At 40.5% G+C, this 25,889-nt stretch overlaps 2 protein-coding genes across 8 annotated transcripts in view; one reads left to right on the top strand and one right to left on the bottom strand.

Annotated features, from left to right (window-relative positions):
* Positions 1-845: 845 nt before the first annotated feature.
* Positions 846-12,122, bottom strand: SOCS4 (suppressor of cytokine signaling 4). 7 transcript variants are annotated; one of them, XM_064511857.1, is made up of 5 exons: positions 11,885-12,046; positions 11,240-11,405; positions 9,918-10,176; positions 8,987-9,116; positions 846-5,397 (listed from the first exon to the last, which is right to left on the bottom strand). In XM_064511857.1, exon 5 carries the CDS (start codon positions 5,295-5,297, stop codon positions 3,987-3,989), a length of 1,311 nt encoding a protein of 436 aa, XP_064367927.1. In that variant the 5' UTR covers positions 5,298-5,397; positions 8,987-9,116; positions 9,918-10,176; positions 11,240-11,405; positions 11,885-12,046; the 3' UTR covers positions 846-3,986. The 7 variants fall into 7 exon arrangements, 6 of the variants coding, with proteins under 6 accessions (XP_064367927.1, XP_064367928.1, XP_064367930.1 ...); XM_064511858.1 differs by lacking the exon at positions 9,918-10,176; XM_064511860.1 differs by lacking the exons at positions 8,987-9,116; positions 9,918-10,176.
* Positions 12,013-25,889, top strand: part of WDHD1 (WD repeat and HMG-box DNA binding protein 1) — a 31,645-nt gene continuing 17,768 nt past the window's right edge. Inside the window, exons 1-9 of the mRNA XM_026100034.2 lie at positions 12,013-12,109; positions 12,313-12,403; positions 14,209-14,320; positions 17,364-17,515; positions 19,676-19,787; positions 20,327-20,377; positions 22,244-22,339; positions 23,977-24,069; positions 25,044-25,150. Of these exons, the coding sequence (XP_025955819.2) occupies positions 12,327-12,403; positions 14,209-14,320; positions 17,364-17,515; positions 19,676-19,787; positions 20,327-20,377; positions 22,244-22,339; positions 23,977-24,069; positions 25,044-25,150 (800 nt within the window). The 5' untranslated portion in view covers positions 12,013-12,109; positions 12,313-12,326. The remainder of the gene's footprint in view (positions 12,110-12,312; positions 12,404-14,208; positions 14,321-17,363; positions 17,516-19,675; positions 19,788-20,326; positions 20,378-22,243; positions 22,340-23,976; positions 24,070-25,043; positions 25,151-25,889) is intronic.

Here is a 25,889-nt window from a genome sequence, read left to right as displayed (position 1 = left end):
TATTTATCTTGAAAGCTTTACAACGCGGGGATGTCTATACGTGTTGTGTGCTGCCCAGTAGGACCCAGCTCTGACTAAGGGCTGGACACATCAGTACATCGACTAAGACCATTTGCTGCCTTGGGAAGCATTTCTGGAAAAAAACATTTGCTTCACAACACCTGTATGGACAGTAACTAGATTGCTGATACATTTTAAACTTCATTTAGGGGACAATCTTGGATAAAAAGCCGTAACTATGATGATGTCCATGCAAGAGAAGTACCTGGAGGAGTATGGTAATATAGACACTGAGGCTAATTTATGAAGGAGGTTAAGCAGGCTCTGTGTATTTTGTCTAGCCCACCTCCTGCGGCAGCTTGCTGAGGAGCTCACTCCATCCTTGCAAGGGCAGAGGAGTCACTGAATTCACACCACCGTTGCAGGCAGCCGCACGCGGAGGCTCCTACCTCTGGACGCTCCTGTCGCACAAGCCAGGGGAAGAAGATCAGCTGATCTCTCCTCCAGCCAAGACTTGCAGTCTCGGGAAAATAAGGCCAACGTTGTAATTTACCATTACCGTGAGAAAATCCAGCCAGAAGCAGGTAAAGCGGCATGACCAGAAAGTACGTCTAGCTACCTCTTGCGAGAACTTGGATTAGAAGAAAGTTCTTACCCCATTTCTAGGACTAATTTTCTAGAAGGCTTCAGCACTTAACTTCAAGACTTAGTTATCTTTCAGACATGCTTCAGAGAGCTAATGCAACGTGTTATAGAGCATTATTTAAGTGAACAGCACTGGTAAGATTGTTAATAACAACATGGAGAAGAAAACTTTAGACTAACCATTCCTGGCATACTGTAAAATTAGTTAAAGTCTGCAAGGTTTATTCCAAAAAAGTTATGGATTTAATTTATGGATTTAAAAATAGGCATTTAAGCAAATAGAGCACATGAGTTCTCATGTTTCATGAGAAAAAAGTATACACAAAATGCGCATATACACACAATTCAGAGTGTCAGAAAGTACAAAAGAATTTTTAAAAAAATCACACAAGTATGATCTGGACAAACAAACCAGGCAAAAATATGGTGAACTTTCACAAAATCCTGTTCATCAACCTTTTCTATATATTTCTCTGAACAAATGCCATTAATTGGCCCACAGTCAAAAGGCACTGTTTTTAGATGTGTAGCACCTTCTTCCCCCAACTGCTATATTATGTAGGTCTCCTAAAATTGGAGTGCTCAAGACATTTTTTGGGTAAGTGCTGCACCCACAGATGTCAAAACAATGTAGGCTGCATGCAGAATGACACTGAAATCGCAGCACGTTGTGGAGCTGCACCCAAAAGAAGGTTCTTCAATGGCCTTTCATGCTGAAGGGACAAGATGCTTGCTGGTTTTGAAAGCATGGTGGCTTTCGTAGCAAGTTCCTAAGTAGGTAAGACTTTTTTTGGCTGAAATCTAGTTTTTGTAGTCTTGGGACAAAAATAACAATGGTAAGCCCTATGTAAAGTTACAAGCTTCTTGCCCTAATTAAGAGTTTAAGAAAGAGAGTTTTAATCAAGCAGACTGCAAATGTCTCAAAAATTCCTCTATAAAGTCAGATTTTAACTGGTTAATATTATTTTGTATTGTGACAGCAAAAGCCACAGGCTACCATTCCACCATGACAGGCCCAGCGTAAAATACACAGGAAAGATCATACCTGCTATTTGTTCACTTTGTGTTTGGAAAGCTAGAGAAGAAATGGATTTACTAATAAGAAGTTGGTCTTGACAAAATACAATTCATGCAAAAAGTAAAGTCGGTTGAATGGAAGCACCACAAGGAAAACATTAAAAAAAAAGTGAATGCTGTCTCCAACATGAGTCATACAATTGTCATTTGCATGTGGAGGAGGGAGAATCTCAGCTGGTATAAACTGTTTTAAGTGTATCAATAAAGCTATGCTGATTTATAGCAGCTGAGAGTTTGTCCCATAGTGTATTCATCCACATGCAATGTGACAGATTGATGTGTTAGCATTTTCTCCCTAGAGACTTTGGTTCAAACCTATTTAAAACACAGTGAAAACAAACTGGCTGGTCTCTAAGCAGATGTCCCTGAAAATCTGTTTACATCACAGTGACACCAGTTTAGCGGAAGGGCTAATCTCTGCTCAGGAGCCAGAGGGCTGAAGAGGGAAAAACAGGGTGGCCAAGGGTGGGACAGCACATCCCCCATGGAGCTGCATGGCAAAACTTGTTCAGTAACTCCCAAAAACCCAGCCTGCAGGATGGATTTGCTGTCCACAAACCCACTGGATTCTCTAGAAGCTGAGATTAAAATATTCAAAAAGAACTATTGCTTATGCTATTGTAGCACTTAGTCTTCACTCCAGGAGCAAGACTGCATTGCGCTGGGCTCCCCGGCTCTTAGCCTGCGCACAGGTAAAATTGCTAGTTTTTATAAGATCTTCTGCACGCATAAAGCTAAACACATCTGTAACTCTGCAAGGTTGGCAGTCTCAATTTCAAAGGCATTTCAAAAGGATACTGAGCCTCCCTGTGATCAAAGGAGAAGAAACAGTATGGTTATTGTAGTTACAACTCTATCATCAGGTACACTTCTGACGGACTAGTTCTGGGCCCCGCTCTGGAAGGGGAGATAAGCACATCTGAGCCAAGACAACGGAACTGCAGGTCATTGCTGCATCTTGTGGAGCTGCTCTCACGAGGCTGGTTTGGAAAGCACTACAGTTTCTTGCCTGATCCTAGGTCCATTCTCACTGGGACTCTACCAATAATTCAGCAGCAGATCTGACCATCCATGTAATGCAAGTAATGCTTGTAGGAGCATTTTCCATGCATGGTTTTCCTGCACCTGGAATTTGAGAGCAGGTCACTTGAACAAATGCTATACATTGCAAGATAAATCTGCAGACTTTTCTTTTTTAAACTAAACTTGTTAAAAAAAATTCTACTAACAAAGTAAGAAAGTTATCCATCATCACTTCAGGATCAACAATGCAAGATCAAAGGGTTTAATACATACAAATGGTATTAGATTTTTAAGGAAATACCTTCCTTCTCATCTCCCCACCCCATCCTTTACCATTTCAGAAGCAGCCCTTATAATGAAAACTGAGTATTTCATGTAATGAAATAGTAACAGACATAGAAAGGACATCCTGAGGTATCAACTCCAAGTTCCATCTATCATAAGCAACGATGCCATATTATCCCTTCCAAACAGTGATCAAATCCCAGTTTACAAGTAATTTGCTTTTTATTGCTGATATACAAACCAAAAAGCTGTTCCAGAAATTCACTGTTCTGATGATTATGAGCCTTCCCTCTTTCCAGCCAAAAACATGACCAGTTTATATAATGCTTTTCTTGTGCTAAATGTGGTCCTTAACTTGAACTGCTTTTCCCCTCCTTGGTGTTTAGTCCCCTGATGTATTTATAGAAAGATCATATCCTCTTTCAAACTTCATTTTGCTAGGAAGAGTAAAATTAGAAATAGACTGATGAATTTACTATATTAGATAGAGACGTACATACACACACGCACAGAGGCTCGAGCACTCATTTTAAAAGAAATGCAGAAAATACAGATGAGTCAATCTTTAGTTAACAGTACATTATTTCAAACGTCAGCAACATATGCAAATTACAATATAAAAGACAGATCAAGTTCAAAACTGATTTTTAAGGTTTTTAGATCTAAAGACTACCCATCTATAGAAATACCAGAAAGCCTACCTGAAATTCCATAAAACCCTAGTTTGGGAACAGTACCAAAAGCCCACAATGAATATCATTTCTTAAAAAGAGAGTTGGGAAGACTCAAAGTACATTTGGATAAAAGAGCCTTAGGCAGAGGCTAGTTTGGGTTGTAAATAATCTGCAGGAGAAGAAAATCAAACTGCCATTTAAAAAAAACCCTAAAAGGGAGGAAAGACTGAACATACTATTCCTCTGCTTAGGGACAATTTCATTCTTTCATAAAAATATTTTCTAGCTTTGCTGCTCTGGTACATCTATCCTGAGTACTCTAACTTTCGATTTATAATGATATTCCTTCAGATACAGCTTCACTGATGGAGGAATAGGAAGTGCATCGATACCATCGTAAGTTGTACAGTTGCAAATAACTGTTCTACATATATGTTGCAGAGAAAAAGGAAAAGTCCTGTTTAAGGGAGTGGATAAAAGCGGTTCAAAGAACATACAGGAGCTTGGATCTTTATAGTGCTCTAAGAGTCCCGTGATGTCGGGAGAATGGAAGACACAAGGATCGTGGGCATCAAAGCTGAAGTTATGGTTCCACTGCTCTATCCGGGCATGGAGAGAACGACTGTAGCGCCTGAAGCTCACAGAAAACAAATAGTCTTCTTGGGCAGAATCTCGTAATAAAAACGTTCCCTCTGGCTTGCCTTCTAGCAGTGCCTCCGCTGCGTATTTATCCATGACTCCCCAGTAGCAGGGGTTGTTATTGATCTGAAGGAGGTCTGGGACTAGGCAGTGGACATAATCGATCTGCGTATGGTATTTAGGAGGCGTTTCCATCCGTAGCAGCTCATCATCAGTTTCCCATTTGGGTTTGTTTCTTTTTCTAGAACTTGTGCACAGTGTTATAACTTCATCGTCAGAGTCCATATCGCTCTCATCTCTACTGCACCGTCCTACTTTACTTGTAACCAACTCAGCCCTGGAATCACCTCTGGAGGAGCTGCTGTCAGTCAGGTCACAGGACGGGGAGGGAGAGTCCGTTCCCCCACTGGCAATCTCATCGTCCCTCAGCTGATCCTCCCTCTCCTCATTCTGGGATAAATCAGCAATTATCCACTCATCTGCTTTTTGACTTATAGGGGCCGTATGTCTTTTTATTAAGTGCCACCGAAAAGCTAGCTCTGAGCGTGGAGGAAAAGGACACTTATCTAACATTAATTCACTGATATGAATTTTCCTTTTCGATGGAAGCCCTGAGGCATGCCGACTGCTACAGTTCTTTATAGGAAAGCACTGTCCCACAGCATCTTGCAACTTCTGTTTGAGAGAGCGGCCTAAAAACCTGTGACCACAGGAACGATCGAGATCCAGTTCGATAGAGGAGCAGCTGTACTTCCTCTCTTGACTCCTTAAACCAGTCCCTGATCTTCCCACAGTGCTTGCTGCCTCAGCATCGGAACAGTGCTCACTCTTTTTTGACCAGGAGAGCTTCTTTCCACTCCAGACATAACCATCCTTTCTGTCTGCACTTCTGCTCCGGCTGCTTTTGGGTCTCACATCCGCATTTTTAATATTACTGTCCTTATTTTCTGCCATTTTGATAGCTTGGCCTCACAAATTTCCAAAAAGTGCTCTGTGTTTTTCTTGTAGGACTTTCTACAGGTGGAAGCTTCTTTGAGGCTCTTTCTGGAAGTACCTAAGTAAAAAGAAAACACAACTAAGTTAACAGTTTTGCACACCCACAACAGAAGACCCATGCCCATGCATACAGGATAATGATACGCATAATAATGATTAATTGCTAACCATGTAAAAATAAAACGATCAAGCCAAATTCATTAGGAGGACACCTCGCGAATACTGGCTTGATCCCAGACCAAGGCTCTCTTAACCCTTGCTTGTGATCAGCATCCTCCAGAAGAGATCACCTTATATGTTTTTAAAGCATGCATTCTGACTACACAGCAGAGCAGAAAAGGGGTAGGTGCTGGCAATTACATTAAGCTAGGGTCCATTTTAAAATGGGGCACTCCATGTAGCAGGTGATGTGGCTTCGGTTGTTTATTGAGCAAATTTTGCATCTATTCCAAATAACCTTTCAAGAAGGAACAAGCCAGAAAGGAAACAAGTAGGTCAGAGTACAAAGAGCTACTGTACCTAGATGATATGCCTGTTTGTTACTAATCCACAAAGTGGGATGCCAGAGATCTTATTCTTAACTGACACTTTTGGGTCGCTTTCTGAATTAAAAAAAAAGAAAAAAATCAGTCACAGACTCTGAAAATTTTTGAAAGCTGTTTTCCTTTGCCTTTTAAAATGAAGCTAGAAAATACCGAGCCCCTAAGGGATTGAAATATCTGGGGCTTTACATACTGAAAAGGATTAAAACAAATCCAGATCTCTTACTAAAAGCAATTTAAAAAGGCCATGAAAGATGAAACTGCTTATTACTCATTAGAGAAGAAAGTTTACATTATTAAAATCAGAGTTGCTCTGAGACCTACGGTCGCTTATTTCATTCGCTTTTGTTTCCAAAAGCGCATTGAATTCTCCAACAGATAAAACATTTCCTTTTGAACACTGGCTTTCTAAAAAGAAGGAAAAAAAAAAAAGCTCTTTGAGCACTCAGTTGAAAGCACAGCAGAAATTTTTCAAGGTACATAGCAATATGCTCCCTATGCTATACTGTCCTGAGGCACAGCAGAAGGCAGAAAGACTTTCCATCACGCACCAAGAGGTTTTTGCAGCAAAACGAGATACGGTTCCTCTCTCTGCTGTTGTCTTTTTTTTTTTTTAATAATTGAGATGGTAAATAGTAAGCAGGAAAAGAAAAGGGCATCCACTTCCTCTCTCCATTCAATCCATTCTCATCATGGGGATTAGCCAGCATGACACAATCGTTCTGCAGTCCCCGAGGCGCTGAGCAGGCTGAGGTCCAGCCTCTGCTCGCAGGAAAAGAATGAGACTGCCATGCCAAGAGGCTTACATGCGATCTGTGCACCAAATACATCCCAGATGTAACTTGCACTGAGGCAGTTTTGACATTAAATTCATTATTTACAATCCACAAACCCGGGAGCTGCGGACGGAGAAGAGAAGAGGGAAAAGGGAGGAGATACAGAAATGTGGAATGAGGGAAAAGATAGGCAAAATATTACAAATATGTGGGGAGAAAGGGCATTACAACAATGTAGATGAACAATACCTTGCTGGTACCAATTGGAATCAGAGAATGGGGCCCCTATTGCAGCAATTATAAATCATCTAAGATAAATAACATTTTTTTCCTCTGTCAAGGTTTTGCGTATCACTTCTGAGTGAAAACATTGTAGGATGCAATATAGACCGGAGAAACACAATACACGAGAGACCTGAAAAAACTTTATTTAGACCAAGATTCATTGACTGGTCTTGTAACATTCGTATTTTTCATTCAGAAACAACTATAGTGGAGCCCTGAATTGCTCCACAATGATTAAAAAGAGAGAAAAAGCAATCCCATTTACCCTGGGTATCTTTATCTGGAGTAACTGCTGAAGACAAATAGCTATTCTAGATTCATCCTGTGGTAAATGACATTAACTATATATATGGGATTTTTAATTGGAAAGAGAGATATCATTTAGGTTGCAAAGTCAAGTACTTAAAAATTAGGATATGACAGTTTGTAATTGCTTTTGAAACCTTCAATTATCTCATTCTGCACATCCAGCCCATATAAGGAATAGGAATACGCAGAACACGGGCTGGTAATTAAAAACTGTAAAATGTCCAAAACCCAAAAGTGCTGAAAACCAGTTTTATTCCTAAGTCGGCTATCTGCTAACTTCTGACAGCTCAGCCCTGCAACTGAAATGATGTCAATATTTTGTGTCATTTCTAGGTTTTGTTGTTGTATTTAACGGTAAAGGCATGCTCTGCTGTGTACCCTTCTCCTACCACGTATCATTAGTGGTGTCCGAACCCTGAAACTTAAACTGGAGTACAGCACATGACGGTACGAGTCATGCACCATTAGGCAGCGGCACAGAAGCTGTTTCCCCAGGGTCTGCAGGCTGCTGGAACCGAGGCCCCAGTGCTGCTAGGTCAGAGAAGTAATTGTTAATCAGATTTAACACTATATCTGTGAAAAGAGTGCAGAATAAATGAAGAAAGAGGGGTGCCATCATATTACAGCCAGGTTTGAAGGTGACCTTGCAAAAGAGGAGAGAGGAGGGATCAGCAGCTGCCTTGGGGGGCAAAGGCTTGGTTTCCGGTCCTGCTACAAACCTCGCTGGCAATCAAAGGCAAGTCGCACTCGGAAATGCACCTACAGTGCATTTAGGTGCTCGAATCCCACCGCTGTGCTTACAATAAGGGGCCATACCGACATGCCTTTCTACGATTCAGAGCCCCTCCTATAAAATGGGGACCAAAAATACTTCGGGTTTTGGGAAGAAAAAGACATTAAGGATAGTGAAGCATTCAGAAAATATAGTGCTATATGACCACTTTAAGGCCATCTAAACCATCTATTCCTTAAACTGAACACTTTTAAGGAAAATACTGCACATTGTGCATCCATTAATGGCTGAAGCGCAACTGAAAAAGCAGGACAGGATTGGAAGAAAAAAGAAAATAAACAAAACAGGACGGGAACACAGCTAGAGTATACTTTTCCCTACAGGGCAATGTTAAATGGAGAAGCCACTCACTGTACAACTTGCACATGTCAGCTCTTCACTTTTTGCAAAAGGAAAGTTCCCAGAGACAGGCCACTGGTAGACAAGGATGCAGATTAAGCTTAGAGTCCTCTGCCTACAAGAGCTTTCTTGTACGCGGAGATACTTTAGGCATTCCTGAAGCAGATTTGACAAAACCCTTACACCTGAAACCTCTTCTGCCTAAACAAATGACAAAAAGAAAACAACGTGCAGGAATAAACAGAGTTCACTCCAGGCCATGGGACCCGGCTGGTGGCTCAAGGTTATCTGACACTGACATAGCTTACGGTCCCTGAGGACAGGCAGAGAGCTGGGTGGTTTGTTGTTGTTTTTGTAATGTTCAGCGCTCCCTGAACAAGATTCGCCTCTTCGGCTCCCTCCTCCAAAGACAGGTCTGCAAGACTTCTGAGGGGGAGGGGGGAAAGTCGGCACGAGATGTTTGCTCTTTCAAACCCTGCTGCCTTGACGCTAAAGCTTCAAGACTCACCTAAAAACAACATCTAGTAGCTGCTTTGCGGCATTAGAAATATTACCTCCTAACCAGAGGTAGGCTGCAACAAACAACTGGAAGAAGTCACTTACAGCCTCATCCTATGTCCATCTAAACCAGTGGCAAAAGACCCAGCAACTCCAATAGCAGCGAATCTGCACCACTGGATGCTTGCCTCTAGCCTGGCACCTCCAAGTCCTTTTCATTAAGCTCCTTCAGCTTCTGTATAATGAAGAAACAGAAAACCATGAAACCACTGAAGCATTGGTTAGAAAACACGGGAGGTCCACTTGGAGCAGGACTAGCCCTGGTGAGCCACGGCTTTGCCCAGCCAAGTCTTGAAAACCTCCAAGGATGGAGACCCCACCACCTCCTTGGGCCTCTGGTTCCCATGCTGCATGACCCTCCTAAGGAAGCAAGTGCTTTGAAAGTTTTCTGTTCAAGCAAACAAAAGCCCAAGTGTCACTACATTATACCTCTTGCTAAACAAGAGAGGCACACAAAGACAATTAAATTAATTTTGGAATTGTAATGGAAGTATATATCCTTTCTAGAACTGCTAGCATTATGAGAGAGAACGGTAAGTTGTAATAAACTCTCGGAATAGTCTACATTTTTCCAATAACTTTTCATTAGGGTATTTAGTTATTTTTCTTTCATCTTATGTAAATGGTCATTTAAAAAAAATTCTCACTGGTCACATGCTGTTTTCATTAATTTTGCCCAATTACACTTTGGCCACAAGACCGCATTTTAAAACCTGACCTTCCACTGGAGTTGAGCTATTATTGACTTATTTTGGAAAAAAGCCCAACCTAATAAGGGTAACACTAGGCTTCGATTCCTTTGTCTTAACTTATTTTTCTCAGTTTTGACTATGTTTATTTTGATTTATGATACCGAGTCCAAAAAACGCCTAAGCTTGGCTCCAGAGGCCTTTCCAGCAAATTAAGGAAATAATCACACACAAAACGAGAAAGTTACTGTCTAAAGACACAAATAATAATCCACGACGCTTCCTACCTCTATCTCCCTAGAGCCATGAGAGGTGAGGGCATGCCGCCGTGCCTAGCGGCAGGGGCCCTTTCAGCCACATCCGGGATGTGGGAACGATTTGGAAGCAGGTTCAAAGGTGAGGGCCACTCGCGTCTCCGGCTTGAACGAAACCCTGTTTACACGCTACGGGAGATCCAAACGTAGCACTTGGCAGAGCGCAGCAGCCTCTCGGGACCAAATCAGTAAAGGCTTTATAGTCCGTGACTTGGTCGCTCCACCCCGAAACCTAATAGGTGAGGAGCACAAATCAGGGTTCCCGCCCTGCTGTTGCCCTCTCCATAAGCTACATCTATTAACAAAGTAAACCACCGTACCCTGAGAAGCTTTTGTTTACAGCTGGACTGAAAGAGTAACCTTGCATTTGATGCTTTGCCAGTTTGGAGGCGACAAAGATAGAGCATTCCCTGGACCGAGTGACAACGGACCCCCCCGACCACCAGCTTTCCTAGGAATTGCTGCCAGGCAAAGAGTTATTCCAGCACGTGCATCCACAATAACCTCCAGACTGTGCATTCACCTGTATCACAGCACTGAACTTATTACAGCGTTCACATCGCAAAATAATTCAGCAGCGGCTTGTACGACAGAATCTGCACGTTAAAATAAATGATTTCCCAGAGATGCAGCTTGCCTCAGTCCCAGTCTGGCGCTTGCAACACGGCTGCCGTGGGAATAGCTCCGGCATCCCACTCATCCGAGAAGCGCTTCAGCCAGGAGCGCTTTGCTAGAGCGCGTTACCCTCACCGAGGCTCACGATGTACTGAAACGCGTCAGGATACGCCCATGGAAAACACGTCTCCACGCAGCTTCCACGAGATTTAATAAGGAAATCTGGGCATATTTAAAAAAGAAAAAAGAAAAAGAGCGTGCCTGCTTTGCAACGCCGTCGCTTGCTCATTCATGGAAGCGCCGACAACGTGACCATTGTAAAGAGCCCGACCGCATTTCCAATACGGATAAATCACCCTGCTCGCCCCGGCCACTGATAACTCCCCCGCAGACCAAAGCCAGAGATAAAAGGGTTTTGCCTGGAAGCAGTTTTTCTTAGAAGCGGGAATAAATTGGGCCAGATCATTAAAGCTACACGAAGAAAAAAAACAGAGCTCCGTTTTTCCCCTTATTTTGGACATGCCGAGTTCCAACACTTTTTGCCCTTTCAGAAACCCAGCGTGATGCCTCCTTCCTACCTCCCAGCACACAAAAAGAACGCAACTGTTTACGCAGCCGCTGCTTAACCCCAGCCGCCGGTCACCTCCATCTCGCACGAGCGTCGGGATAACTATAATTACCGAGCAATCGCACCGTGGCGGCGGCGACCTCCAAACGGGTTTGACCCTACAGCCGTCGTCCGAGCAAGCCCGCGCGCCGCCAGCAAACCTCCCTGGGATGCTCCACGCCGAGAGCGAGCCGGACGCGACACGGAGGCCAGGACCCCGTCCTCCATTCGGAGTTTCCCTGTAATTCCGATACCTCTTAGGGACTAAGAGTAACACACACACACACACACACACATATATATATATGCACATATATATATACATATACACACACACACACACATAGACACATAAGTAATATATTAACATTTAATACATATACAGTTTGTATACTTTATATTGCACTTGATATATGAAGGATATCCACGCAAGCAATGCGCACGCACTTTTTCCATTGAAAAAGTGACTATTCATTCACGCAAACGCCCAACCCGACCCCCGTTTCCCGGCACGGCACCGCGCTCCCAACCACCACAAAAGCGCTTCAGGTCGGACTCGTCCGGCCAAGTTGTTGCGACCCAAAGCTGCGCTGCTCCGGCCCCCGCGGAGGGGCAGAAACGGGCACCGCGAGGCCCCGGCGCGCCGCCGCCCCCGGCGGCCTCGCCGCGTCCCTCAGCGCCCGGCCCGGCATGGACGGGCGGCTCCCCCGGCTCTTACCTGCCGCCCGGCGCTCCGGGGCCGGCAGCGCGGGCCGCCCTCACCTGCCGCCGCGGAGCCGCTGCGCCGCGGTGCCGCCCGCCGCCGCCATCCTGCCTCTGGCGGCCGGGGCCGGCCGCGCCGCGCCGCCCCTCCCCGCCGGCCGGCGGGAGCAGGCCCAGCCCCCCGGGGCGGGCCCAGGCGGCGGCGGCGCCGAGCGCGGGAAGGCTCGAAGCGGGCGGCGCGGTAAGATGGCGGCGGCCTCGCGCGGCGGGACCTTGTCAGGGCTCCCCGGTGCCCCCAGCCCCCTCCTTCCCCGCGCCCTTCGCTCCCCCCGAGGTCGCGGAGGCCGCGGCTCGGTTTAACCCCTGCGGAGGGTCCCGGCGGCGGAGCTCCGGGGGGGGGCTCCGGTGCCCGGTGCTCCTTTCTGAGGGTTTTTCCCCCCGCAGGGGACGAGGCGAGGATGCCGCCCGCGGCCAGGCCCATGCGGTACGGGCACACGGAGGGCCACACCGAGGTCTGCTTCGACGACTCTGGGAGGTGAGTGCCGCACCTGAAACACCCTCTAAAAACAATAAAAGTGGCAAAAAGTGGAATGAAACAGTCTTTCTGTGAGGGGGAAATAAAAAAAGAGAGAAATCAATAACAGGATGTGGTTTAAAAAAGAGAGAGTTGTGTAGAAAAGGTAAGTTTAGACCTTTTTCTTCTTGCCCCTTAGCAATGGGGTCAAGAGGATGGTTGGTAAAAGGACCAAGACTGAAGAGTGATGTTACAGCCTCATCTCTGACCTCGTAATGCTCCATATTTATAATTTATTTTTTTTTGGGGGGGGGGGGAACTGCAAACGAGTAAACTCTTTACATTAGTTTAAACTAATAAAGCACTAAAAAGTGAGACATTCAAAACTACAGCAGAAACTTTGCAGGTAACCTGTGATTTACAGGACGAAACTCATCACACGTTGAAGTTATGGAGATATCTAAGCGGTTTGTATTTCTTCACAGCCATCCTGGATGTTCTTGTCATCTGGTTAGTTGTAGCAACAGTTTCTTCCAGGTGTACTGCTACAAATCATGCCTCAAGGCCTTAACTAATTCCTAGAGACCAGGATAAGACAGTACATCCCCCAGATGATGTTTTATTTCTGTTGATTGCTTTCTAGGAAGTGTCTGTGCCATCCACTGCTGGGTGAGACACTGGGCTAGATGGATTTATACGCTGGTGTAGTCTGGCAAATCCTTTACTTGCCTTTGTTAGCAACTGGTTGTAAGACACATGTATTTTGATCCCTGCATTTTGAAGTGATTGATATACACCTTAATATACACTTTATATAAGGGTAACTTCACAGAATCTAGTGGAAATTGATGTAGAGGGGGAGACAGTAAGTTCACATGCACACAAAGAAATTAAAAATGTCGTAGAAACCCAAGACTGGGCTTAATGTCCTTCTTATTTTTATTACAGCAGTTCTTGAATGCATAAATATAAGCTAAACATTCTCCATCAGCTTATTATGCACAAAAATAAAAGATAAACCCAACAATAAGCCCGCTCAGAAGAGGATTCTCAGTTCTGAGTTCTAAGGCAGAAGAGTAACCTTACAGCCTCACCTCTCGCTTTGTAACACTTCATTGTTTAGTAACTGATTTTTGGGGACTGCAAACAAATTTAGGAAAAAGGAATGCAGGATTTGGTTATAGATCTGAAATGTCTTTAATTAAAAAATACCAGATGAACTTCTGTATATTTACTCTGTGACTTCAGGTTATTGTTTATTGCATTAAAACTGTGAAAGTTAACTTCAGCAGACTAGGCAGATGAATTCTGAATTGACTATTTTTGAGGGTTCTGTAGATCTGGAATATGTTAAGCTTTTTAAACTTTGGTCAAGTATGTGTTAAGACTCAGAAGTTTGCCCTCAACTTTGTAATTAGCTGTAAGGTAAATTTTCAATGGATTAAAAGTCAATTAAATGCCCAGTTCTTGGAGAAATCAGTGCTAATTAAGTCCTTTGGAAAATTCCCTCTAGATCTTGGGGAAAAAAATGGATTAGCTGGTAATATTGAAGGGTCAACATAGATGAGTGCCAGGCCTAGCTAGTTATCAGAGACTCACTGTGTTATGCTACCAGTTTTTTTCATGTAGTTTTTAAAGGTTTTTTTTCCATGTTTAACATGTTTTTTTTTAAAGTAGGCATGATAAATGTAGGTATTCAGTGAATTACACGGTATGTATTGTGCTTCAGTTTAAACTTCTTAGTAACATTTTCATTTGGGTATTGAAAATCACAGTGGCCGTGCTTTCCGTATGTGTATGTTAACAAATTCTGTATCTTTCAACAGCTGCATTGTAACTTGTGGCAGTGATGGAGATGTTAGGATTTGGGAAAACTTGGATGATGATGATCCAAAGTCCATTAATGTGGGAGAAAAGGCCTATTCGTGTGCTCTAAAGGTATCGTAGTTAACAGAATTCCTGTAAATTGTGTTCTGCTGGTGTTGATGCATACCATGATTGTGCAAACACTTTTCAAATTTATTTTCAAACTGAAGGGTGCTGGTCATGTGGGTAAACATATAGTTAGGTTATTTACAGAATAATATTGTGCGTAGCACATTCCAGAGTCTGATGTATGTTAGATATGTAGCCTTTTTCCTTCATCTTAATATATGAAAAAGCTTGAATGCTGTTTAATAAGATTAAAGCAACATGTATTATTTAAATTTGAGCACATGAACACATTCTATCTTTGTGTCTAAGTGAAAGTATTAAAACAGTATTAAGTCAAATCATTTTCTAAAATATAGAACCATTTAATTGAATGAATATGCCTAGAGACTTTTTGAATATTTTTAATTTCAAATTTTAAATTAAGTACATTATTGTTTTATAAAGTAAGAGTACTTCTGACAATTCGTTTTACCCCATCCAGGACTGTAGAATTATTCCTTACACTAAGCTTTTGTAATATATTTTTTTTTCCTCTTCTCCCTTCACATTCATTTATCCTTACTTCTGACTTTGATCTCCTTTTTGAGAAGCAAATCCAGCAGATTAAGCTAATTAGGCAGTGAACTTTGTAGGCTGCTTCAGTGTTCTCTCACAATGTGAGTTGCAAAAAGTTTCCCAGGGCAATATGTGTTCATCAAATATTAAGAAAATGTTTTTCAGTGGTAGCTCAGTTCTTCAGTGATGAGGAAATGAATGTTTTTATTTGCAGCCTGTGACTATAGCTGATTCCTACATTTTTGCCTTCCCCATCCCAGAGGCTCTGAACTGTTGTTCACTCAGGGAGGAAGGTTATGTGAAAATAGGTGAGCCAAGAGGTTCAAGGAATAGTAATCTCTTTCTCAGAAACTACTTTCACAAAGTCAATGTCTGATAGTGCCTTTGTAATAACTTTTTCTTTTGATAATTGGTTGATGTTTAGCTCTCAGAATTACTGTTCAGCCCAAAGATGCCTCTGATTTCCTCCCACTACATTAGAAGAGAATAGAAGAGAACAGATTTCTTGTTTAATAGTAAGCAGTAATAATTTGTGAGAATGCTGATTATAGGCAGCTCTGTAGCCTGACTGACTTGTTCTGGCATTTGAAGTACAACCTGCCCTTTTTGTTTTAATGTGAAGGCCGCTCCTTTTTATACCTTGAAGAAGTGATTATTGGAAATAACACGGGAAACAAGACTTATCTATATCAATTTGTATAATAGAATATATTTCTTTTTACTATGCACATTCATGTATTTAGCTTGACATTCTCATAGTAATTCCTTTATGTGCAATTATTCTTATATTACATTAGTAATGTAAAGGCAACACTTTAGACCTTCTGGCAATTGTAGAAGGAGAGGTGAATTCCAGATATTCATATTCTTTTCTTTAGATATTGTGTAGCTAACTTTGCAGTGATAGTGGATATTTTTAAATTGTCTTTTAACTATTGGTGATTTTGGAGGGGATGATAAAGGGGGAAATAAATGAGAATGAATTTGTATGTCCATTACATTAAAAAAATTTAAAAATGTAATTTCAGAACTATTGCCTTTAGTAAAACCCCTTTTTATATATCTTGAAATATACCTTATGTATCTGTTCCTAAATATCTGTACGATCTATTTTCATCAATAGATTTTTGGAGTGTATTGCTGTTTCCTCCATCGCATAATTTCCTTGTGAAAAGATAAACAGAGGGGTCTTGACAGAGTTCTTGTAGCAAATAAGTGGCAGAGCCAGAAATTGGAAAAACTACTACTAAGAGGATGGAAAAATCCTATTTATTTCTGAGCATTGCTAAGAACAGTCCTGTACTCAGCCTTTTATAAAGGGCTTCTAGTTTTGAGACTTTTATTATTACTTTAAAAACATTATATTTCTATTTATTAAAATGTAATTTATTATATTTTAGATAATTTTTATTTATATTTTCATTTAAAATAAGTAGTATTTGTAGATGAGATGAAGAATACTTTCTAAGACTTAACTTCAGCAAATCTTGTTTCAAAAATTATCCTTCGCTCCTAAAAATTTCACAAGAAACTCAATAGAGATGTCTGGTGTAAGCCAAGTGATGAATTTGATCTCTTACTTTCTGAGATTATTTAGTACTGGCTGTTGTGCTGATTGTTTTTCTTTTTCTATGGGATTTTTACTATAACTTTAGGCAGCTTTTTAAGAAACACAAATATGGCATTTCTCTACTTACATATTTCGAAAACACACAAGTGAAGGATACAGTAGTATTGCTTTAGGAAGAGATAGTACTTTTCCAAGAATAGGATAATTATTTGTTTTGTTTTGCACTATCTTCTAATCTGGAATCATTTTAAATAGAGAGCTGTCTTCTGCCTCGGAAAATGACTAAACTATAGCACAGTCCACTTTTCATCTTTCTCTAGTGGCATTGAACTGGGAAATCTGGTCCAAGGGTGCCCTCTCCTGATGATGTAGTGTATTAATCTAAATAGCATGCAAAGCTCTTCTGTTTCTGAGAGCTCTCCTGCCTCTGTGAAGGGATTGAATTTTTCCATTCATCTGAAAAAGATCAGATCGTTCTCTTTGAAATTCATTAGTGACTTTTCTGAGTATTTGTTATTTTAGTAAAGATACAAGTTGGGAAGGTCTTGGTATGGTAAATAGCCCCGTGGTTAACTTTATGAACTGTAAGTCTGTTGAAACTGGAGTTGCTTATAGTATTAAGTCTATCAATGTGTCTAGTTTTGCAGGACTGAAACTGAGAGTCTTTTTACTAGTTTTTAAGAATTTGTTTTAAATGATAGACAAGCACAGTACCTTTAACGCTCTGTTTTTTCTTTTTTGGGGTGAGGAGGGGGAAATATATGTTTAAAGAATATCTCCCCACTACTCTTATTTTTAGATTTCTTTTGGAATTACTAAAGTGAATCTGCCTGAATACTGGGAACATAAGAGTAATTTTTTTGTCTCTTTGGACATAAGTGTGTTTTAACTAACCAATTTTATGATGGATTTTCTTTTTAGAATGGAAGACTGATCACAGCAGTATCCAACAATACTGTTCAGATTCATACATTTCCTGAAGGAGCCCCAGATGGTATCCTTACTCGTTTCACCACGAATGCCAACCACGTCGTCTTTAATAGTGACGGTACCAAAATTGCTGCTGGTTCTAGGTAATCTGTCCATGACGAGAAAAAGCATTGCTAACGTTCAAAATCTGGCAAATTCCTTGCCTGCTGATATTTACCAATGACATCATTAATCCACATACCTCTGAGGGTTTTAAAGTATTGAAAAAGACTGTTAGGAAACAATTCTCCGAGAGCTATTTGAGCCACAAAATAATTTTCAACGGATATCTGGTGTTCTAAAATAACTTCTTTTCTTTAGGAGGCTTGGGTATTTTTAGCTTTCATTCCTATAGTGCATAAGCATTCACCCATATGGATCTCATTGCAGCATCAAGGATTTTGTTAGTGTGTGCTAAAGATAATGGCCCGACTGTTCAGTATCATGGTGCTGCAGATGCATATACGCATGCAAAAGTTAGATGGTTTTTGATTTGTGTGAGAGCTTTGAGTCATCCTCTGGCATAAGCATCATCGCTATTCTGCCAAATGATAGCAGATGACAGTTGCAAGACTCCCCTGAGGGGAACTAATGCATAGTTTAGCTGACTTCTTAGGGCAGCATGTTTGCTTTTACGTGATATACACTAGTCATTTAATAGAGATGGTGAAATAGCAAGCAGGCAATATTCTTGCTTGTTTGTTTAAGGCTCAGGTGAATCTTAGTTGGATTTAGTAAACTCTTTGGACACTGTAGCCGACTTGGACTGCCTGCCTGCCTCTCTACTGGAATTTGTCCTCTGTCCCCACAGGAGAGATGGCAGAGTATTGCATCTGGTCTCTGGCTTGTGTGAGTGCAAATTGAACGAGAAGGCAGTTTGGATGAATATACTGGGCTGTGAACTCTGGCAGCTGTGGAGCAGACACACCAGCTCCACCAAAACTGGGAGGCTGGACAGTCGGGGGCAGTAACCACTCTAATCTGTAAATCTGACAGGGTTCATGAGTTTGGGCCTTTGCCAGTGCTTTTTTCTGAGGGAACGGTTCTGCCCCAGGATCTGGCTTTGATTAGAGAGATTAAGCAGACAGCAAACTCTCTGCTTCTAAAACTTTTACAAAAACCCAGTACTTCTGCAGCCTGACCAGGGCCCCCACATTAAGAAAAATAACTCATGAGACTGTGAGGTCACTTCTCGATGAGGTCTTCTGTAACTTATTGAGGGAGAAGGTGACAGCCATGAAATGAGGAAATGCAGCTAAGAATTGCTTTCAGTTGTCACAAATTACTTAATCTTTTCATGAAGTCTCTAAACTTCAAATACATGAGGTTTAACATCCAATCTGCCACTAAAATTCACAGGAACTGTTTGAAGAATAGTTGTGGCTTCTTAAAACAGGCAATAGGATTTTTTTTCCCCTGTTTTTCTTTAAAGTTGCCTTGGATTGTAGAAGGCGGCCAAAATCATTCTAGTTGTCTCGCAATATAACTTGCACACTTGTTTTTATGACTGTTTTTGGTTAGCATTAGATATTTAACAAAACTGAGATTGTGATTCTGAATATAGTTAGTGAGTTAACTCTTCATAGATTTAGGGCCTAAAGTCAGATTTCTTTCTGAAGGTGTTGCGATGAAGAGAGGGAGAGAGATATTGAAAGATTGTCACAGGAGCTCTTTGGCTTAGAAGTTAGCATTGTTATTTTGAGTTAAATTGGGGCAATGTCTGTAACTTTGGAGGGGGGAATAAAGTTGTAAAAAATCAGTTATTGTGTCTAATACACTAAATGGTCTTAAAAAATGCTGTTTAAAAACTTATACGAAATAAGCTATTTGCCCCCTCGCTTTTTTTTTCTTTTTTTTTTTTTTACACTAATTGATCAAATAATTATGGTAATGAATATAGGTGCCACTTAACAGATAGATATCAGAACTGACTTAACAGGACCTAAACACAGGTTTTCATTTGATCATATATTATGTAAAACTGATATACTGTCTGTGTGTACATAATGTCCTCTTAAAAGAGCAACCATATTTTATGAACTTTGTTGTGAAGAAAAATTATATCTGAGAAGATAATCTGGCCTTGTTTCTATTGTAGTAAGCTTCAAGATTCTCATTTTCACTAAGATCTTACAGTACTGGGAGCCATAACTTCCCTAAAACATACATAGTGCCCAATTTCATTTTTATTGCTGTAAACAAATAGTCTATCTCTGTTAATACCAATGTTAATACTTCTGTGTCTGTGCTGTTGTGATCTACAGTGACTTTATGGTCAAAGTTGTGGAAGTGACTGATAGCAGCAAGCAGAAAACATTCCGAGGACATGATGCTCCTGTTTTAAGCCTCACTTTTGACCCCAAGGATGTTTTCCTGGTAAAAGCACTCTCTTGTTTACTTTCTCCTCTTACTTCCTTTTCTCTTAAAAAAAATTGTATTTCTGGAAAAAATAGCGATCAGGCACATAAGACCATTTCATTTTAGCTCACCTTACTGATGAGGGAGTGCATGACAATTTACTGCCTCCCGGGAGAATTCGGTCTCTGTCTTACTACTCAATTACTCTCTATGTTCAATTACTCTCTTCTCTAATGCCAGTCTGATTTTAGAGAGGAAAAGTTTGTTTACTAAAGTAGTTTAATATTAATGTTGAGCCTCTTTTGTGAATAAGCATCCCACTTAAGTATGAAAATTTGTAATTCCAGTAGTGTGGAGTCAAGTGCAACTATCAAAGAAGGTGATTTAGGTTTGATACTGTTAGAAAGTTTTAAGCATAAATCTGATGTATACTGGGAGACTTTCTTTTTAAAACTGCTTATATACGTCTATAGTAGTGGTTATAGGAATCCTTTAATTTTGTAACATTAACTTCACATCTTTAATTGTCACTTTGTTTACAAAAATCTTTTATGTAGGCATCGGCAAGCTGTGATGGTTCTGTCAGAGTATGGAAAATCGCAGATCAGGTAAAAGGACTACCTTTCAGAGTTAAATGTTTCATGAGAAATCAGGGATTTCACCAAGAGCAAGAACAGTCTACAACTGAATTGGAATAACCCCACTGGAATAAATGCTTTTTTTAAATTATTTTTTTTATTTGTCATCACTAGCTGCTGCTACTAATATATATAGACATGTTTATATCTAAAATTCCTGTGTGGATAAAAGAGTAGCTATGCATGGCAACACCTGAAAGAAGAGATGGTGATTTCTTTTAAGAAATTTAATCATGCTTTGCTTTTATCCATTTCTGGGAGAAACTCCAAAACCTGAGAATGAGCAGTTGCTTGAGTAGCTGTGGACTGTTCTTTCTGTCTGTGGAATCCTTGATATCTTCTGTTCATCTTTCTTCATGGGCCAGCATTGTCTGCCTTGTCCTCAGCATATTTGAAAATAACACTTCTGTATGAAGATAGCAATTAACACCAAATTCCTTGTTTCAGAATTTCAGCTAGTTGCTTTAAGGGAAAAGGAAGGGGTTTTATCCTAATACACAGATATATTTTGTTTTAGTTTATTTTTACCCAGCTTCCTATGAAATACTGGATAATTTTAAGGGTTGGAGACTGACCACTAATGAGGGTGGAACAATAGTATAGAGTATCATCTTTTTTGAGTGGTCTGGTTGGCCTTGGTCATATGAAAAGGTTACTTTAACTCAGTCGGGAAGAGATTTTCTCCTACAGTCATAAAGACCCCTGAAGATTTTAAACCTGGTGTAGTTCACCTGCTAGGATCACTGAGATGTCCCTGATGATGACAGTTTATTTTTTTTGGTAGGGAATTTTGGGCATAGTGTTGCTTCAGTATCTCCTGCTCTCTGCCAGTGACATGCACACATTTAGTTTTTCAAAGACTTGGGGTCCAGCTCGGTGCATTCCAACTTCTTCAATTTGCAGAGATGGGGCTTAAAGTCACTTCAGTGAGTTTAAGGCTACTGACAAAGGGTTTACTATTCCAGTCACTTTTTACAGTTCCTCACAAGAGGCCTGTAAATCACGCTTATTATAAATACAGTCATTAGGCTCAGCTTGGCAATATTTGGTGAAAGAGTTCAGGGCTTGTAAGAAATCAGATTAAGAGAGCCAATGGTCTCTTCTGGCCTTATGCTTTGAGAAATTTAAGTGGTGGATTTCAGGTGAACACTTTATTAAAGCAATTCTGCACATGTATGTGGGATTATTTGTGCTAAATGCCATTGACTGCAGTAAGAATCCATGTGTAGTTATTCCTCTAAGTGCTGTTGGGAATGTACCCCACACTTGTGGATTGCTACTTTTTAAAATAAAAGCATATTTTTAGTGTGAAATCTAACTTACAGACTGATGATGGGTGCCTTTGGGGTAATTAGACTAAGTGTCCTAGAATTGTGGCAGTAATGTATGTATCTATGCTGTAATATGAGAATATAGTGATTCAGTCTTCTTTATACTGCTGTGACAAGATGCAGGCTGATGCGTGTCACCCTGTTAAAGTCAGACTGGATTTTACAAATGCAGTTTGGCCAGAATTTTCTCTTTATAACCTAAAGGTATGTGAACTCATTTGTCCTGTACTTGATTAAAAACACTTGTTCTGTGGTCTTATTTCTGTTACAAGTAGTTGTATTGTAATTAAAATATTTTCATGTCTAAACTAGCAGTTTTCAGGGAGAGGTTATTTGTTTTTGGAGGTGTGTGCCATCTCATTTGGATGAGAGAGATTATTTCAGTTCCAAAAATGGTATTTTTTTTTCCTTTCAGGATTTTTTCCATACTTTTCTTTAAGGATTTTTACAATACAGAGGATTTTCACAAAACGAGACAACTAATTTTTGAATATTTTGTTTTCAGACATGCGTGACAAGCTGGCTACTGCTGCAGAAATGTAATGATGTGATAAATGCTAAATCAATTTGTAGGCTTGGCTGGCAACCTGGAAGTGGGAAGGTAAGTGACATATTGTTTTAGTCGCATCTTAATCGTCCATTTCTCTTTGGAAGTACAACATAGAATTTAATCCAGGCAAGTGCCAATTCCAGCGCCTGGGAATTAGAAAAATATTTGGGTGAAGTTCCTTTTTAGGAAAAATAAAAACCTGGAAATGGTTACTTGTTTAAGTGCCAGACTGATGTTGGCAGTAATCCAGCTGTCAGCACAGTACAATGTTAAACAGTCATGTTGTGCTGAATAGGAAGAAACATTGTGCATGAGGGAAATAACCTAATTGTTCTCAACAGAGCATCAAAGGGGTTCAGTCTTTCTGTAATTTAAGTAAATTTTGTCCCATTAGTAATCTTGCTCTGTAAATGTCTTCTAAATACGAAGTTGTTCCATTTCTCTTCATCCGAAGAACAAATTTGATTCTGCTGTGATTAAAGGGGTTGTTGTTAGTAGTACATACTATACATCTAGTGCATTGTATATGTACCGATGCAATAGGACTATGTATGGATCACTAATCAAAATGGGTTGGGAGGCAGGAGTTTGTATAACCATATAGAAGGCTCTGTTTCTGCAACCTAGAATGCCCCTGCGGCATCCAGTAATGAAAACGGAAGAGCAGGAGAGAGCAGATGAATTCAGATTTTTTCTGAATTAAGGCATGCCTTGAGGTAAAGGGCAGGGAATCAACCAAAGCTGGCCATTGGAAAAATTGCTTTGTGGTTTCTGTTCTTGCCTGTGATCTGGAACAGTGCTTTGGCAAAACCTATTCATCCTGTATTGGCGTTCCGCTATATTAAATCTAAAGACTTTCTTTTCCAGTGTTATCTCACAAACCTTACCTGAATAATCTGTTTCCCCTGACTTAGCCTTTGTGAGGTCTGTTCGCCCATGTCCAGTCTTCAGAATACCTGGCAGTTGTGATAGCATTATGCACAGCTTTTCTGTGGAAGAGAGACTGTCACCTGCAGGACAAATTACTTCATGTGTATATTGCATAAAAACAGATAGGCTTTTGATTTTTTTACGGTAGTCCTTCACACTAATTTTTTTGAAATATAAGCAGTTGTCTTGTTTCTCTTATAAAGCAGAATGTCAGAAGTCTTTTTTTAAAAAAAAGCTGGATCTTGAGAAGTAAACAGGCAGTAACTCTTACGTGGCTTTGTGAAAGATGAAATGATCTACTTCAGGAATTAGCTATTCAAATAAGATATATGAGGGAAAAAAATGTAATCTGATCAAGAGGTTTGGGGAGGGAGAGAAAGGGAGAACATAAGCCTTATGCTCAGAACATTGAAAACTATTTATACATGTTTGCTAGCTGTTTCATAAATAAGAACTTCTAACCTTATGTTGCAGCTGTCATTATCTTCAGTTCTCTGCCAGAAAAGAAATGAAGATTAAAATAAAAACAGCCATGCTTCAGTATGTTGCATATGGAAAGCCTTAAAGAATCTTGTAATTCAAGATTACTTCAGTTTTCTTTACTTTCTCAATTGGTATTGCTAGGATGCTAAGAGATCTGTTAAGTACTGAGGCAGAATGAAGGAGCTGTGCTATGAAATAGGTATTCTATTTCTTTGAACGTTTTGTTTGAAAGATAACTTGTTCTAAATTGTCTGATTCCTGTTTCCTTTGAACAGTTGTTGGCAGTTCCTGTAGATAAAGTTATTAAACTATACAGAAGAGAAACCTGGGATAATCAGTTTGACCTATCAGATACTTCTATCACACAGGTAAGTTCCAGGTGCTTGCTAAATCTTGTGTAATTTAAACCTTGCTCTGCTAGAAATTTATCTTCTGGACAGGTTTTTTTTTTGTTCTTTTTTTTTTTTTTTCCCTCCCCCCCACTCCATCCCTCAGTCATGACTGCTCAGATTCTTTTTCATTTTTGATTCTGTTACTTTCTGTTGTAAACTATGGCTGTTTATAAAGGCAAGAGATACTAGATGAGTGTCAAGTATGTCTTTACGTGGTACTGGTTCTTCACCTTCCTTTACAGTAACCAGCCAGATCTCTAAAAGTGAGTCACTGAGTGCAGCTGAACATCTGTTTTCACAAATTGTTCTAAATACATAGCATATTAGGGAAAACATTTAGAGTATTATTTCTTTACACAGTGGAGATATCATTTATCTACTGTTTTGTTAAATTGAAATTTAGCTATTTCATAATGTATTAACTGTGTCATCTTCTTGCTTTTGACATCATGATATACTTGGAAACGTTTGGGGAAAGAGGACCACTTCCCTAGTGTTATTGTTAGCTATCTGTTTATAGAGACTGTGTATTAATACTTTTCACTGACTTCACAAGTGTACTACACCTGGAATGTTATTAAGATACAGAACACCATCTTCGATTTAGTTTATGAATCTGTATTAATTATGTTGAAAATAAAAAGCAACAATGTTTAGTGCTGAGTTTACAAAATGTACTCTGCTTCTGTCTGTGTCTAGAATCAGATTTTGTTGGACCTCATTATAACTTCTAGGGACAGAAGATGAATATTCTAAAGGGGAAAAAAAGTGTGCTGTTTCTGAAGAGCAGCTCTTGTAGGAGGGTGGCTAAAGCTCTAGTATGGGCAGCTGGACGTGGTTTGCCAAAGATCCTTATCTTTTTCCCTCCCAGCGTATCTATTTTACACTCCAGAGTAAGAATGCTGTCCATGCTTTATCATTAATACGCTCTAATTTTCCTTTCTTGCTAGCCCTTGAATGTTGTGGTCTGGTCTCCTTGTGGGCGATACCTGGCAGCTGGAAGCGTGGATGGGAGTATAGTGGTATGGAAGGTGGAAACCCAGGAATGCATAGAGAGGTATCCATTGCTTCCATAAATCCTTAAATACATGAGATTTTTTCCAAAAATAGAATTTTTTTATAACTTTAAGACTTATTTGTGCAAATATTAGAACTCTGCCTCTTGAAAAGCCTTAGTAAGATTTACAAGGTTTAAAAAACAAACAAACAAAAATTACCCTGTGAATTTTTACCCTGTAAAATTTACAGGGTAAATCTAAAAGTTTGCTTCTACTGTTCCACTCAATACAAGCACCTCAGGAGACAGTATATAAAGGCTGAGATTGGAAAACTCCATTTACCTGGCCTCACAGATGGTCTCTGACCTCATGGGTCTGGGAGCACACCCACGGGAAGGGAGAAGAGCTGCATCAGATCTGGGTGATGCTGTGGCACTGGGCCAACACTCAAGTTGGAGCTGAGCCTAGTAAGTGGGAGGAGGGCTCTGCTCTTGTGCAGCCTGGGAGGGGTATACTAATATTGCAGTTCCTTTGCTCAAGGGAGTTGAAGGGCGTCCACATCACTCTCTTACTCTAACAGCAGCTTCCACAAGAGTATAACAGTTAGGTAGAAATGTGGCATTGCTCTGCCTGCCCCCACCATATCCAGTATTCACAGAAATATGATCTTATTCATGTGACATATTGCTCTCCTTTCCGCATAGCCAGAAGGATCTGGAAACATTACATTCTTAGACATAGAACAGGAAAGAGTCACGAATGTGGACTTTTGTTCAAATTTCATAGTCCAGTTTTGTG

Source organism: Dromaius novaehollandiae, chromosome 5 (assembly GCF_036370855.1).
Source record: "Dromaius novaehollandiae isolate bDroNov1 chromosome 5, bDroNov1.hap1, whole genome shotgun sequence".
Lineage (NCBI taxonomy): Eukaryota > Metazoa > Chordata > Aves > Casuariiformes > Dromaiidae > Dromaius > Dromaius novaehollandiae.
Note: the sequence above shows the minus strand (reverse complement) of the source record. Positions and strands in the feature narration are given on the sequence as shown.

Bases quoted from the DNA above. Each gene is read 5' to 3' on its own strand.
- SOCS4 (XM_064511861.1), bottom strand. From the start codon at position 5,297: ATGGCAGAAAATAAGGACAGTAATATTAAAAATGCGGATGTGAGACCC.